The sequence below is a fragment of the Pelodiscus sinensis genome, chromosome 20 (assembly GCF_049634645.1).
Source record: "Pelodiscus sinensis isolate JC-2024 chromosome 20, ASM4963464v1, whole genome shotgun sequence".
In the NCBI taxonomy this organism is placed as follows: Eukaryota; Metazoa; Chordata; order Testudines; family Trionychidae; genus Pelodiscus; species Pelodiscus sinensis.
The window spans coordinates 5,196,254-5,212,923 of record NC_134730.1 but is presented as its reverse complement, the minus strand read 5'-3'; the positions used below and the strand labels follow the sequence as shown (position 1 = coordinate 5,212,923).

At 44.4% G+C, this 16,670-nt stretch overlaps 1 protein-coding gene across 5 annotated transcripts in view; it reads right to left on the bottom strand.

Moving 5' to 3' along the window:
- The window catches only part of QTGAL (queuosine-tRNA galactosyltransferase), a 360,105-nt gene that overhangs the window by 83,323 nt on the left and 260,112 nt on the right, over positions 1–16,670 (bottom strand). For 4 of the 5 annotated variants that reach the window (XM_014571338.3, XM_014571339.3, XM_075903526.1 and 1 more), the window contains one exon: positions 5,244–5,339. The exons of the other annotated variant lie outside the window; for it this stretch is intronic. In XM_014571338.3, coding sequence (XP_014426824.2) covers positions 5,244–5,339 — 96 coding nt within the window. The remainder of the gene's footprint in view (positions 1–5,243; positions 5,340–16,670) is intronic. 5 annotated transcript variants of the gene reach the window in all.

Here is a 16,670-nt window from a genome sequence, read left to right as displayed (position 1 = left end):
AGGGGTGGGGCCAGGACACTTCTGTGCTCCCCCTCCCCCAGGCCTTGATTGGCATGTGATGTCTTTGCCCCCGCTCTCTCCTCGCCGAGAGAGAACTGCCAACTGTTCTGAACAGCTGGCGGTTCTCTCTGAGCACCTGCCCCTTGCAGGGCAGGCGGAGACTTCACGAGCTACTCCCAACCCCAGGCCAATCAGGGCCTAGGAGTGGGAGGAGTGCGCGAAGTCTCTCGCTCCCTGCCTCCTCCCTGCAAGCAGTGCGTGGCACTTTCACCCTAAGGGTATGTCTACACTACAGCACTATTTCGAGTTAACTTAATTTGAAAAAGTTAATTCGAATTAAGTTAATTTGAAATAACGCATCTATACACAAAAACTATTCCAAATTAGCGTTTTGGTATTTCGAAATAGCGTGTCCACACTGAGTGGACCCTGAACCAAAGTTAAGGCTGGCCAGAACCAGTGCTGGCAGGGCATCAGGTTAGGACTTGAGTGTGTGAGGCTGCTGCCTGAGACTAACTGAGCTCTGTGCTTAAAAGGATCCTACCCCAACCCCAGACAGACAGTTCTCAGGGTTCCCCGCTTGCTTGTCTACCTCGATGAGGGACACCACAGCACTCCGGTGCATCTCGTGGGGTCATTGCCATCAGCCCGGCTGCACTTGCTGCAGGATGCCATCCAGGGGGTTCATTGGGGGGCTGTCAGGATCCAGGAGGCCCTGAGGGACAGCGTCCTCCCTGAGGAGCCCTCAGAGCCTCCCCGGTTCTCCCCACCGGGGGCTCATGCCCCATTCCTCCCTCATGTCCTTCCACTTACCCCTTCCTAGCCCTCCTTCCTGATGTCAAATAAAAGACACGTGTGTTCAAAAATAGAAACTGGGTTTATTGAACAAAACTGGGGGGGGGGGAATGAACCTCTGGGGAGACTGGGAAAAGGAGGTGGGAGAGGGGGAGAGGTTGAGAGAGGGGAAGAGGAAACCTGGGATGAGGGAGCTGGAAGGGGGAAGCAAAGGGAAGAAGGAGGAGGGAAAGCTCAGGGCTCAAATTTGGGGGTCTCACCAGACCAACTTGACTTTCATGCTAACCTGCTCCTGGGTTCGCATGTGGCCTTTGGTGGCCAGGCTGGCAGCTATCCTGCCATAGACGGCCATGTTCCTCTGTCTAGTGCGGAGATCATGGACGTTGGGGGCATCCCCCCCACACCTGAATAAGGTCCATGATCTCCACCCTGGACCAAGAAGGCGCCCACCTTCTCCAGCCCCTGTCTGGCTCCTGGGAGCTGGCAGACTGCTCCTGGGGAGTGGTGGGGGGCTGGCTGCCAGTGGCTTGCTGGCTCATGTTTTGGGGCCACTGGGTCAGGGGCCCCAGTGGCCACTGCTGGCTCTGGGCTGGCAGGCTTGGAGCTGGCACTGGCACTATGGCCAGGGTCTACCCCTTTAATGTCTCCGGGGCTGGGGGACAGGAGAGTACGTTTTCCTGGTTGTGCCCAGAGTGGCCATTAGGGCTCCCTGGGAAGGGCTGGAGGCCCCCTATTTCGAATTAAGTGTCCACACAGTACTTAATTCGAAATAGCTATTTCGAATTTGATGTTACTCCTTGTAGAATGAGGTTTACCAAATTCGAAATAAGCGCTCCACTATTTCGAATTTACTTCAAAATAGTAGTTTGCCTGTGTAGACGCTACACTGCTGTTATTCCGAATTAACTGTGTAGTGTAGGCATACCCTAAGTGCTGTGCACCCCTTGCAGGGCGGGAGGAGACTTTGCACGCTCAGTCCATGATTGGCCTGGAGGCGGGGCAGTGGCAGACTATCCATGAGCTGGATCCACCCACTTGGCGGGCCAGATCCAGCCCTGGAGGCCCCTTTATCCACCCCGTTTTAACTGGATGTTCACAAGAGATAGGTATAGGTGACTCATGGCAGCACTCGGAACGTGCCCCACCTCCGGTGCCTCTGTCAAAATTTTAATTGCTAAGTAAGGTGCCCCCTCATGCTGCTTCTCAGTTCCTCTGGATGGCCCTCTATGCATCTCCTCCCCCTGCAAGCACCAGTCACCTGTGCATAGGGTCCTGTGCAGATAAAAAGTTGTATATCTGCATCTGTATCCGCAAAAATGAGCTGCAAATATCTGCATCCACATTGGTGGATAGAAAGCAGATACCTGTGGATTTGAAGTGCTCTACCTAGGGAAACAGATCAAAGCTCTACAGATTAATGTTTCATCTGAAGGAGGCAGGATATGTGCAGGCAAAGCTATGTGCAGGCCCATAGCCCACAACCAGAATAGCAAAATATGTTGTTGGTCAAAGATTGAGGTACACTGATAAAGATGTAGAGTGGAAACTTTACACAGCACTAATCTCCACTATATCTATCTCCTAGCCAAGGTTAACAGTACCCCATTCTTGTGGGCAATCAAGTTCTGAAATGTATCAGCCATTTGAAGATGAAACAGGACATAAGGCCAGAACCCTTCATTCTCAATGTCACTCTTTGTGATATGTGGAGCTAATGATGGCTTTTTAATAACACTCCTCCATACTGCAATAAACTTACAAGCAAGGTGTCACACACTTGATTAAATAAATTAGGTGGCTTCACGCACACCCGTTTCCCTAAAACAAAACATTCTCACACAATAAAACTCACAAAGTGTAACTAAAATCTTGCCACTCTTTCCAATAATGGAGCTTCGTATATTTCATTTGTGTGGGATGGAAGCACTCCAGGACAATTCTCTCTACACTTTGCTAATAAACTTCCTCAAATATGTTCCTACCTCTGGATGGTACACAGGATGCTATCCTAAATAAGTTTGAGAGGGACAATCTGTTTCTGCAAAAACAAGGAGTCCCGTGGCACTTTAATAATGCATCTGATGCAGCCCACAAAGCTTATGCCCAAATAACTTTGTTAGTCTTTAAAGTATCTTGTTGTTTTATCATAAATAAAGTGATTGTCATTAAAATCTTTACATTCTTTCCTAGGTTTCAATGGTATTCCATGTAACTCAGCATACCATAAACACCATATTAAAATCAGTTATTTGCAAGAGGCAATTATAAAGAAGTTAGTAGAGATCACTTCAGCTTTACGTGATAACTTGCTTTTTTTACTTCAAAATACTCCAATCCTGGCTCTTATGATCAAGTCGCTAAATAGCTCCTTACTTACATACAGTGGAATTGAACAAACATAATTAAATACATATTACCAGGATAGCCATTCAGCTTTCCTTGTGCAATAGGATTTGTATCATTGGGCTTGGATAGTGCACAAAATATATTTGTAATTCTCGCCTTTGATGTACAGTCAAGATTTTTAATCACAAGTAGACAAGCTGCATTTCATATATAATTTTGTTTGGATATTGCAATAATGCAAATGCAGAGAAAATATGACTTTTTAGTGAATGAACACCTTGAAGAAAAAGAAGTTTGTTAGTAAAATGGAGTCTTCATTAAAAAATGCTTTAAATCTCCCATGAAACATTGGGACAATTACATACACTTTTACCAGTAAGAAGGTTAACAATTTGATTATGTTCCATCATTCCATGTGCTCTGTTTACTTGGATCTTCACGTCACAACCTCTCCAACATTTGACATCCAAGAACAGGTGTTCAGATTTAATTTCAAGTGAGAAATGCAGATTTTTGGCATGGGAAAACAGTTTTACAAATGGAAAGACTAGAATCGAGAGATTTCTTGATCTGTTTCTCTGTTTACTGGCCGCAAGATCGCATTAATTATGCTATGTAGAGATGTTAACTCAATGGTGGATGGATATGATTTAAATGTGAGACGATGAGTCAAGTCAGCATTACACACACAAAGAGATCCCACTGTAGTCCTACAGTTCTGTTCTCATTGAAGTGTATGGCACACCTCCCATTTATGTCAAAGGGAAGAGCGAGGCCAATGCTGTGCTCTTCTGAAAAACCCACCTAAATGGTTTAGGATGTTATAGCTTGAGACATTTCTGCTTTCTTGCCTTGTCACAATCCTGTAGGTGTGGTCAGTGGGAGCGACTGAATGAGACTCGCTGAGTTTAGAGATTGGACTGGGGGTATCAGCAGGGCATTTTCTTTGCAGGCCTCTGGCCTCCAGAACTTAATCTCCTCTGTCTGCCAGAGCCTGGATTTGTTGACCTAGGTGCCCCACAAAGCTACTCTTATCCCAGCAGGGACCTGGGATGGCAGTACGCTGTGGGGAATTAGGGCAAATTTAAGAATGTATAATAATTGATTGACAAGTAATTATTAGAATTCTATATGCATGACCTATATTATAAAATCCTTCAGGCTATGTATGTGAATCACATTTTAGCCCCAGGAGGCATGCATGCTGTCAGAGAAAAATGAAAGTAGGAGGGCAAAAAACCCAAACCAAAACAAAAACCACAGCATGGTAAAATGGCAAGGTTCAAGAGGTTATTTAAGTCAACTGGGTATTATTTTGAAAATGGAAAGAACGAGAAAGGTCTGTTTAACTGGATAGGGCACAGGACTGAGTCAGGAGACCTGGGTCCTATTCCAAGCTCTGCCTCTGACCCAATGTGTGACCTTAGGCAGAACATTTCACTCCTCTTTCTTTGGTTCTCCTCCCACTCTTCCCTGTCTTTTCTATTTAGACTGCAAACTCTTTGGGATAGTGATTCTCTCTCACCATATTTTTTTACAGGCCTACCACAATGGGGTGTGACTGGGGTTGGGGTCTGAGGGTGATACTGAAAATCTAATAACAGTAATACTAGTAATCTAGTATTGTAATAAGTAGTGCCCAAAGCAGAAATTACCTCCAGCAGTACTGCAATGCTACATCTGGCACTGTGGCCACACTGTTATTTTTAGGCCCCGTTTCAGCAGAGTTAATGTATCTATGTCTATTTGAGCTGGGAATCACAGTCATAACCAATGTTGTTTCATCCCAGTGCACCAAAGCCTTTACTCCTGAAACATACCAAAAACCTGGAGGAGTTCTTGTGTATGAACTGAAGTCTCTTCTGCACTTTACAACAGAAGAGTGAGAATGCTTTTTCTTGGTTTTATCCCCCTTTACTATTTGAGTTTAGCTTTGCACACATCAATTAGCATTCTAATTGTAAACACTTTTTATTGTGGCCCATTTAACACTAATAGGAAAAGACCATTTGAGAGCATAACACTATCAGAAGTCCTGCTAACACTTAAAAAAGTGGAATCAAGAATGGAGTATCAATTATGTTGCTATCAATAGCACTCACCTTCCCACCCTCATCAAATTTTCCCACATGACAAAACCATTCTCGGGAGCAGAACCAGGTAGGCATGATCACAGTGGGTCCATGGGAGGTAAACACCTATGGGAAAAAGGTGATAAGAAATAGCCTTAGTGAATAGTTCCTAACAAATATACTCTTTAATTAGGTTAGACTTAGATTTATCTTAGACTTTAAACACATCAGAACCCCCAAGTGACTTCACTGACACTCTTCATGTATTTAAATTTCAGCTCTTGCACAAATTTTTAATCTCTCAGATCATGATCCTGCAAACCAAGTATTTCCTGCTTCATATACTGTAGCACACTTACTGTTCCTATTAGTCACAACAACCTTTACAGTAAATCCAAAGATCTTGAAACTGAAGTTTTGAGAGATCCACCACAACTGAAAGTTCTACTAATTTTACTAAAAATGCTCATCTTAATAATGAATGAAAGTACACACATAATGGAAAGTCCGTGTCCAATTCTAGGGCTTGTGTGTGCGTGAGAAAGTACAAAATTACAAACTGATCTATTTTCTATGATTTTTGTGAAAGGCAAGAAAATAAAATTGTAGAAAATGAAGTACAGCTTAATTTTAAACTAGAACAATATGTATATAGTACTTAATACTACCTGGTTAAACTAAAAGTCTTGGAAAGAAACATATGATTTGGCAGACAACATAAATGTAGTTATTAATTTTTGAATCCTCACAGTTTCAATGACTAGCACCAACACAGCCAGGAACTGTGCATAATCAACCTTGGCAGCCTTAAACAAACATGTCATAAACCCAACTACGAAATAAACCAGAATATCCGGATTATGTCAAACAAACAAAATATCACTTTTATTACAAGGAAAAATATCAAGCAAATCAGGAAACTGAATCTGTCAAACAGAAATCTGAAGTTAAAAAGGCATATTGTATCCAGCTTCAAAGAAAGTTATCTGTACAAGCAAGCTTTTGGAAACAGAATTTTTTTTTTGCCAGTTTCAAACACTGATGAAAATATAGTGGTTTCCTTAGGAGATCATTTCACAGTATACTACAGATGCAACAATTAATATTATTCACCTCTAAAATTCTTCAACTTTACTGCATAAATGTAGTCTTCTAAGTCCATAGTTAGACATCTAATTTCAAAGGTGCTCTTTTTAATATGATCTGAGATTGCCTGTGATACCATCCACATTGTGTTAGTCGTTAAGGTGCTGTTGGACTATTCGTTGTTTTTTACATTTTTCCAGTTACAGACTGACTCGGCTACCCTTCTGAAGCTTTTGAGATTGCCCAGTTCCTCAGGCCACTTTTCCCTGCTTAGCTGGATAAACAGGGATTTAGGGCCTTAACTTTAGGCCCATGGATTCAAATCTTTTAAACTGAATTCCATATTGAGGCACCTAGGGATGGTACTTTCAAAAACATCTTGAGTTTGGAACACAAGTCACACTATTGACAAGTTACTGCAATGTTAATTTCTTGCTCGGGTGTGAAAAACCACCCTCCCCCTCTCACCCCAACACAGCAATTTACAGCAAGTTACGGTGCTGTTACCTACTCCCCTTGTGTAGGTGGTTTTGCTGTATTAAAGCACCTGGTGTGGCAGTTTAAATTTTAATGTGTAGACAAAGCCTAAATCAGTAGGAATTGTGCTAAGTCACTGAAGCAGACTTCAAAATCCATCACTAAATAGAAGTGACCTGTGTTTCAGAGGCGCCTAAGCACCAGCCACTCAGTGAAAACACAGGGGCTGAAGGGCAATCAGAACCTCTGAAAATCAGACTACTTTTATTTAAGTGCCTAAATATGGATTTAGGTTCCTAATCTTTGGTGCCTAACTTTAGAAACATACATTGGAAAATCATGGCTTATCTGTATAAGAGTGTAATATGCTGCCGATATTTTCCCGTGAAACAACCTCTTAGCAAGTGTTGACTCTGATGGGAGTCACTGATCCTGGCATACTAGCAGGTGTTGATTTCCTGTGACTTTTTATCTTGGAGAAGAGGAGACTAAGGGAGGATATGATAGAGGAATATAAAATCATGAATGGTGTGGAGAAAGTGAATAAGAAAAAGCTATTTACTTGTTCCCATAATATAAGAACTAGGGGCCACCAAATGAAACTAATGGGATGCAGGTTTAAAACAAATAAAAGGAAGTTCTTCTTCACACAGCACATACTCAACCTGTGGAACTCCTTGCCTGAGGAGGATGTGAAGGCTAGGACTATAACAGGGTTTAAAAGAGAACTAGATAAATTCACAGAGGTCAAGTCCATTAGTGGCTATTAGCCAGGATGGGTAAGGAATATTGTCCCTAGCTTCTGTTTGTCAGAGGGTGGAGATGGATGGCAGGAGAGAGATCGCTTGATCATTACCTGTTCAATTCACTCCCCCTGGGACACCTGGCATTGGCCACTGTTGGCAGACAGGATACTGGGCTGGATGGACCTTTGGTCTGACCCAGTCTGGCCGTTCTTATGTTCGTATGTGAATTTATACGGGTATTCAGGCAACATTTGAACCAGTGTTCTTTATTTCTCTTTGCAGATGAAAATAATTATTGCCTAGTTAGTTTGAGGACAAGGCTAAAATTAATCTAAGGGTGACTATGCTGACGTGAGCAATACCCAGTCATGCCAATAAAGTTATAGGGAAAACAATGGTGAGCGAGTTAGATGAAGACTATGAATCTTTTTATAACCTTGGTCTTTACAACATCCTCTGGCAAAGAGTTCCATAGGTTAACTGTATGAAGAAACACTTCCTTTTATTTGTTTTAAACCTGTTGCCTATAAATTTCACTTTGTGAGCCCTAGTTCTTGTGCTATCTTATTCACTTTCTCCACACCAGTCATGATTTTACAGACCTTTATCATGTTCCCCTTAGTCATCTCTTTTCCAAGCAGAAAATTCTCAGTCTTATTAATCTCCTCATATGGCAGCTCTTCCATAGTCCTAATTATTTTTGTTGTCCTGTATTCAAGAATTTAGGAATATAAAATCCCATGTAATTGGTTAACCATTTAAATGTTCATTTTAACTGGTTAACTGACGTAAAGGGGAAGCAGATGGGAAGGCAGCTCCTGCCCAGCCGTGCTGGAATGATCCCTTTCCCCACCCATAATCCATATCCAATTAACTATGAACCTCCCTATTCAAGATGTGGGCATACTATGGATTTGTTTAGAGGCAATATGATACCTTATTCTCTATCCCTCTCTTAATAATTGCCAACATTTTTAGCTTTTTTGACTACTGATGTACACTTACTGGATGTTTTCAGAGAACTATACTCCATGAATACAAAACCTCTTTCTTGAGAGGTAACAGCTAATTTAGGCCTCATCATTTTATATGTAGGGCTCGACAAATCCATGTATCTACTCGCCCGTGGTGAGCAGATTTCAGCCGGTCGCCCCATTCACTAGCGGCGCGCGCATGCATAGTGCGGGTCTGGCGCATGCACGGTGCGGGGCTGGCGAGTGGATTTCTCCACGGTTTGTTGAGCCCAGTTTATATGTATAGTTGGGATTATGTTTTCCAATCTGCATTACTTTGCATTTATCAACACTGAATTTCGCCTGCTATTTTATTTCCTGCTCACCCAGTTTTGTGATGTCTCTTTTAGCTCTTTACAGTCTGATTTGGATTTAATTATCTCAAATATTTTTGTATTGTGTGTAAATTTTACCACCTCCCAGTTCATCCCTTTTTCCTGATCATTTTGAAAATTTTGAATAAGACTGGTCACAGTACAGACCCCTGGGGGACATGCCACTACTTACCTTTGAAAACTGACCATATTTTTAATTACTGGTCCATGAGAGGACCTTCCCCCATATCTCATGGCAGCTACTTTCCTGAAGAGCTTTGATGAGAGGTCTTGTTAAAGGCTCTCTGAAAATGTAAGTACACATATGCACTGGATCACCCTTATCCACATGCTTGTTGACCCAAAGAATTCTAGTAGTAGGTAAGGCAGGATTTCAATTTACAAAACCACATTGACTCTTCCCCAATAAATCATGCTCATTTCTGTATCTGATAATTCTGTTCTTTGCAATAGTTTCAACCAATTTGCCCTGTGCTGATGTTAGGCTTAACTGCCTGTTATTACTGGGATAGCCTTTGGAACACTCCCCTTTTTTTATTGGCATCATATTAGCCATCCTCCACTCATGTTGTACTGAAACTGATTTAAATGATATATTTGGCTATGTCTACACTAGCTCGTTAATTCGAGCTAGGAAGGCAAATCAGGGAACCGGGGTTGCAAATGAAGCCCGGGATTTAAATATCCCGGGCTTTATTTGCATGTTCCCGTCCGGCCGCCATTTTTAAATCCCCCTTAGTCTGAACGAACTGCCCGTGGCTACACGAGGCAGTTTAAAGTTAATTCGAACTAAGTCCTTAGTTTGGATTAACTGTTACTCCTCATTCCATTGATATACCCTTTGGGTGTGTCTATGCATTATTATTCTGAAATAACTATGAGCATCTACACAGTAATTCCATTATTTCAAAATTATTTTGAAATAACGGGAGGCTTATTCCGACTTCTGTAAACCTCATTCTATGAAGAATAGGTATTTTGAAATAAGGTGTGTGTAGATACTCTACTACTGCTATTTCGAAATAGTCCCTCACCAGGGCCATTTTAAGTTATTCCTCCAGGAGCTCTAAATAGAGACAGCACGTCTACATTAGGGAAGCCTGCCTCGGACTCCTTTTGAGGCTCCCCTGCAGTGTAGATGTGCTATTTTGAAATAAGCTACTTCAGAATAACTATTCCGGAATAGCTTATTCTGAAATAACTGTGCAGCGTAGACGTAGCCTTACAGACCACAGTTAGTAGCTCCATAATGCAGAATACCTTTTGACAGAGATATGTAATTAGCTTGATGAAAACAACAAAGCTAGTTTAACTGAAAATTATAGAGCACACGGTTCAAATAACATTATATAAATAAAAACCATGTTAGTACAATATGAAACTACAAAAGTTTGCCATAACCCAAAACATTCTATTCCCGTGCTTTTAAGAGCTACAAGCTGAATATGTGACATCAAACCAAATGACAGACTGAAATATTTTGTTTCTGAAATGCCTAAAATTATACTGTAACAATTTAAAAAAACAAAACAAACCATGATATACAGCAGAATGGATTCATTGTAATTTACAACATGTCATTACCACAATCACATCATCCCTGACCAATGCATGGAATCTGCTTCTAAAAAGAAATCCAAAAATAATAAACAAATTAAAATCACTCACTTAAATCAGACAAGCCCACTTTTGGTCTCACATGGTGTCATCTAGGAAAGTCTAGCTCCATGATGGAACAAATGACTAGCAAGCTGAAGGGCACGCATTTCAACACAATGCTTTTAAAATTCACTATTGCTATATATGAAAAGGATTCGTGGGTACAGGATGGAATTTGGAGCAGACTGGCACATTTTCCTACCTCACCCTAGAATAGCCAATAACCTGGTGGTTATGGCACTCATTTAAGATATGGGAGACTCAAGTTCAAATCTTTGTGCCAAAACAGGCAGAACAGGGATCTGAAACTAGGTTTCCCATATCCTGGTGCTCTAACCCCTTGGCTATGGTAGGGTCTCTCTCTCTCTCTTTTTAGTGAACATTTTTTCTCAATTCAGAAAAGAAAAATAATATTTGAATTTTTTTGAAATATTTTGTGGAATGAGAAAACAGTGTCCCATCCAGCTTTGACTAGAATCCACTGCATATGTCAGGTAAGCAGTGCTGAGTGAGAGATCATAGGCCAGACTCAGAGCAAATAAGACTAACATCTGACTTCATGCTCAAGGATTTCTTTCAGAAACAGGACTATGGGAGAGAAAGGGATGATGGCAGGAAAGATGATTGGACTGGAAGAGGAGGTCATCAAATAGGCTTGCCAGGTGTCCGGTTTTAAACCAGACAGTCCGATATTTGAGCTTTCTGTCTAGGAAACAAATTGAGACATATAAATGTCCAGTATTTCCTAATTAAGTTTTTATTATTATCATGAGTATCAGTACGCAACTACGCAGTAAAGAGGAAGGAGCAGGGACAGGGCTGGAGCCGGATGGAATCCTTGGGGCCAGACTCGCCCATGCGCCCCGCCGGGACCATGTGCGGGATGGGCAGCACCCCAGGATCTGCGTGCGCCCAGGTCAGCCTCGCTCCCCGCTGGCCAGTTCCCTCCCCCTCCGCTCCCCCCCACCCCCTCCGGCCAGCTCCGCTCCCCGGCAGCTGGTTCCCCCACAGCCAGCCCCACTCCCTCCAACCTCCTCCCGGCCAGCCCTCCTTCCCGCCGGCCAGTTTCCCCCACCCCCGATCTCCTCCGGCCAGCCCCGCTCCCCGCAACTCCCTCTCGGCCAGCCCTGCTCCTCTCCCAGCCAGTCTCCCTTCCTCCCCCCCAGTCTGAGATCAAGTGTGTCCGGTATTTTTTTTAAACCATCTGATAACCCTATCAAGTCCAACCCCCTGCTTGAAGCACAACAACCCTCAACTAAATCGTCCCAGCCAAGGCTTTGTCAAACTTTGCCTTAAAATCCTCTAAGGATGGAGATTCCACCACCTCCCTAGGTAACCCATTCCAGTGTTTCACCACCTTCCTAGGGAAATAGTTTTCCTAATATCCAACCTACAACTCCTCCAACTTAAGACCATTCATTCCTGTTCTGCCATCTACCACCACTGAGAACACCCTAGCTTCATCTTCATTGCCACTTTCAGGTAGTTGAAGGCCTGCAATCTTCTCTTCTTCAGATTAATAAACTCAGTTCCCTTAGCCTCTCCTCATAAGTCATGTGCCCCAGCCCAATAACCATTTCTCTTGCTCTCTGTTGGAATCTCTCTTCAATTTGGGGAGGAAGAGGGAGGCAGAACTGGATGCAATGCTCCAGATGTGGCTCCACCAAACTCAACACAGGGGAATAATTACTTCTTTTGATCTGCTGGCGATGTTCTTACTAATGCAGCCCAATATGCTGTTAGCCTTCTTGGCAACAGGGGCACACAGTTGACTCATATCCAGCTTCATCTACTTTAATCCCCAGTTCCTTTTCTGCAGAACTGCTGCCTAGCCAGTCAGTCCAAAACCTGTAGCAGTGCTTGGGATTCTCCCATCCTAAGTGCAGGATTCTGCACTTCACATTGTTCAACCTCATCAGATAGTCAAGGAAAAGGAGTGACAGAACATTCAAACTGCAAATACTGGCAATAATGGGAAGGAGATTTGGGTGGGAGGAAAGTCATTTAAAGTATAGTAACTTATTATTCTTACTGTAGCTCCTACAAGCCCTAGCTATACAGAGGCAGCAGTTTGGGGTACCAGGGGGCTCCCCGAGAGTGGGTCCGGGAGTGCACTGGCTGCTGGCCCTGCCCCCAGGAATTAGCAAATAGTTGTGTAATTGATAAGATGTCATACAGTTACACAACTATTCAATTACACTCACTGTCACATCCCTGCTATGGACTACAACTCCACTCATTATTACGCTGGTTCTGGGAGTATTTTCCAAAGCTAAGGCTGCTTCAGGAAATACAATTTATTATTTATTATGAAATCCCACCATATACTGTTAAAGACCTACCTGTCCACACATACATCTTCTGCAGTGTTTTGGTTCAGAACCCTTGTTTGGCCTCCTCTGGATTTTTCCCAGACTATTTTGCATATTCCCTGGCATTGTACATACGTGATGAAATCTTGCAAAGTTGGCAGAATGGGTGAATAGGCTCTGTAAAAAATATTCTGCAAGTTACTTGCTCCAGGCTTAATGCAGAATTGGTTTGTTTGGACTGCAATACTTGCAACTAAAGAAACAAACATTCTCACCATAACCAGAATGTGAACCAAAAGAAAAAAATTCCACAGCCTGCACCACAGCTTACCAACCAACACATTAGGAACTTAATTTCAGAGAGATTTGAGAGCCTCTGGGTCTTGACGTGATGCTGCAGCACTGCACCCTCTCCAGAAGCTGCCCATTCCTCCTTGGCTCTGCACCCTCCTCCTTGCACACCCACCATGCAACAAGTCTCATGCCACTTGGTCCTGTACCTCCTCCCTTGATGCCTCTCCTGACTGTTCCTCCTGGGAGGCACATGCTGAGCAGCAGCCACAGCCTGGTATCCCTCCCCACTGCTGCTTGCTTGGAGAAAGTGCAGGCTTGGGCCAGGGTTCCCTCTCAGATTTTCCATCCATGAGCGGAGTGCGGTTTGTCTTATGAGCCAGTGATGAGGTCACGTGCGCTTCTTTGGATGTGTGCCGCTGGGGCAAGCACCACTGGGACTGCTCCCGCCCCCGAGAGACTCTCCCAGGAAGCGCCTCCCTGCAGCCATGTTGGAAGGGGTGATCCCTTCCCATCCCCCAATGCCACACCTACAGGAGTGTTGTTTTCCTGCCGCCCTTCCTCCTGCACTGAACACAGGCTGGGAGCCAGAAGGCTCATGCCAGCTCCTACCACATGTGTACAGCACGCCTGGGCCTCAGTTTCCCCTCAGTAGTACAATCCAGACACATATGGGTTCCCCAGGGAAGTAGTGGAGTCTCCAGCCCTAGAGGTGTTTAAGTCTCGGCTTGACAAAGCCCTGGCCGGGTTGATTTAATTGGGCTGGACTTGATGGCCTTCTGAGGTCTCTTCCAGCTCCATGGTTTAGGTTAGGAGGCAGGACCAGTAACATTTTGGCCGAATGGAAGGGAAACACCCCTACCCCCGGAATGGTCTCTTGTGGGTGGAAATCCCTTTCCCCTTGGGACATTTAGAAGGAAACACAAGAGGGAAAAATCCTGCCGATTCATGGGAGGCAGCTGGAGCTGGAGGGGCTGTTCCAGCTAGTGACAACCACTTGGAAACACTAGGCAGGTGCCAGCATTAAGCCCAGGGGCCTGCTTCCCCTCAGCGAGGGGCTAAACAGACGGTGGAGCTTTATTAGGGGTGGGTGCTGCCAGCCTGGCCTTTAAACTCCGCATTTATTCCTGCCAAGGGCCTGCTGGTGGGGAAATCCAAGACCTCCCCAATTAATGGCTGGCCTTGGGCTGGATCGCAGCCCAGCTGACCAGTTATGTCTTCTCATGGTGCAGCCCTGCCACGCAGCTCCTCCGGCTCTGGCCCCGGCAGGCCAAAACATCCGCTGCTGCCTCCCGCCACATGGCTCCTCCAGCTCTGGCCCCAGCTGGCTGGAGATGCTGCTGCCACTGCCACCGCCGCTGCCGCCTCCCGCCACATGGCTCCTCCAGCTCTGGCCCCAGCTGGCTGGAGATGCTGCTGCCACTGCCACCGCCGCTGCCGCCTCCCGCCACGTGGCTCCTCCAACTCTGGCACCAGCCGGCTGGAGATGCCGCTGCCACTGTCACTGCCGCTAACGCCTCCCACCTCTCGCCACATGGCTCCTCTGGTTCTGGCCCCAGCTGGTCAGAGCCTCCACTGCTGCCTCCTGCCATATGGCTCCTCCTACTCTGGCAGCCAGAGGAGCAGCTGCCACCATGCAGTCCTGGCCCACAGAGCTTCAGCCAAAAGACCCAGGCCTTTGCTCTCCTATTCCTTTTGTTAAGGAGTTGAGGCCACTCCCTACTATCCACTGCTCAGACTGAAGGACAAAAGATTGTTTAAAAGTGGCTCATCTATAAATTGCAGGAAACACCCTCCATGTCTCCCCTTCACACATCTCAAACTCACCACGTATTCCCCACTCCGTGTGTCTAATTTTCTACACACAAATGATACATGCAACGGAGTAAGATAAACAGAACCAGCAGATCATGACATGAAGTTTGATGGGTTACATGAAATAATTCGCTCAAACCACCTTTGAGTTATGTATATTCATGGTCATGAGTCCATTTCATAAAGCATGGGGGGGAGGGGGTCCATCTCACACACACACACCTTAGCAGGAACTCTGGTTAGGGCTACTGTGGGGCTGATTGCTCAGGCCCTGATGGCAGGGAGAATGTACTTAGCATGGTGTGGGGGACTGTGCTTCTGCCACCTCTCTGGTATCAAGAATTCCCTGTAGTAGCAGCTTCATGCCCACCGAGTGCCTGCCCCTGTTAAAACACAATGATGTAACAGCAGCACCTGTGTTCAGGGAAGAAAGGGTCAAGGGGCAGGGGAAAAGGGATTGGATGGGTGGCCAGGGACAATGTTCCCTGTAAGCTGAGTGCGTGGGCGACCACCCTGCAGAAATTCAAGTGCTGCCCAGCTGATTAGCAGAGCGTGCACAGCCAGCAGTATGTGTTTCTATTAGTGGTTCACATCCACACATGCCTCGGTGCACATAACAAAATGTATTCTACACACAGATGGAAAAAATGAGAGGGAACACGGGACAGGGGGTTGGGACTTGGGAGAGTGAGGGGATTTGATGCTACCTCTGCCAGTAAATAACTAATCAGGAGGCAAGAGGTTTTGGTTGTGAGCTGGAGTCTCACTGGTACACTGGGAGACTTGGTCAGTCTGCTTATAGAGAAAGTTCTATAATAATGAAGTTTTCTCAGAGACCTGACTGCTTCTGCTTATCAAACAGCTGTTTTATAATTTCCCGTACTCTTTCAGTTTCCAGTCCTGCCTTCCTAATGAACCCTGCATAGCTCTGTGAGGTCTACATAAGGAGTTAATTCTCTGTTTCCAAGAAAGCAAGTAAGGCCTTTATGTTCTATTACAAACATCATCAGGAATCTTGTCATATTTCTCCTTTATATCAGCTAAAGTTGCTGTTATTTAGATTTGTTAATTAGATTAGTTGATAAACTGGCCACAAGAAAACAATGGTTTGTTTAAAATAATGGTACAGGTTAAATAGTAGTGAAGATAATAGTCGTAACCAAACTTTATAATTCCTGAACAATGTAATCAAAACTCTGTATCCAATACTGTCATAATCAAATTGCAATCCAGTTACACAACGTTCCAAATGAAAAACGACTACATTGTGAAGATTGCTGTACAATTACATGTAGCAATCTGTTAAAACATCTATATCGTTAGCAGGTTTTGTTCTTAGCAGTAACTCTTTGGGTTTGGTTTAAACAGGTCGGTGCTCACTAATTAGTCTTTGTGGAATCACTCTAAGCCCAAAACGAAAATGTCAGGAACAAAGACGGAAAATGTCAAAATGTGTTTTACTTCTCAAAACCAGATTGAGAAGGTAGGTCATATGATATTGTAACTGCACTAACATTTTCAATATAAACACATGATTTTAGGTCCAGAGCAGGTGCACTTCAGATGATGTCAGTGTCTGATGATACGTCATCTCGGGAGGTATGCGGCCTGCCAGGGGCCTGTGTCCGAGACGATATGGAGGAATTGTCAAGGATTATCTGGCCCTCTGACTACTACCCCATGCTACTCATCCATGTGGACGCCAATGATACTGCAAGGTGTG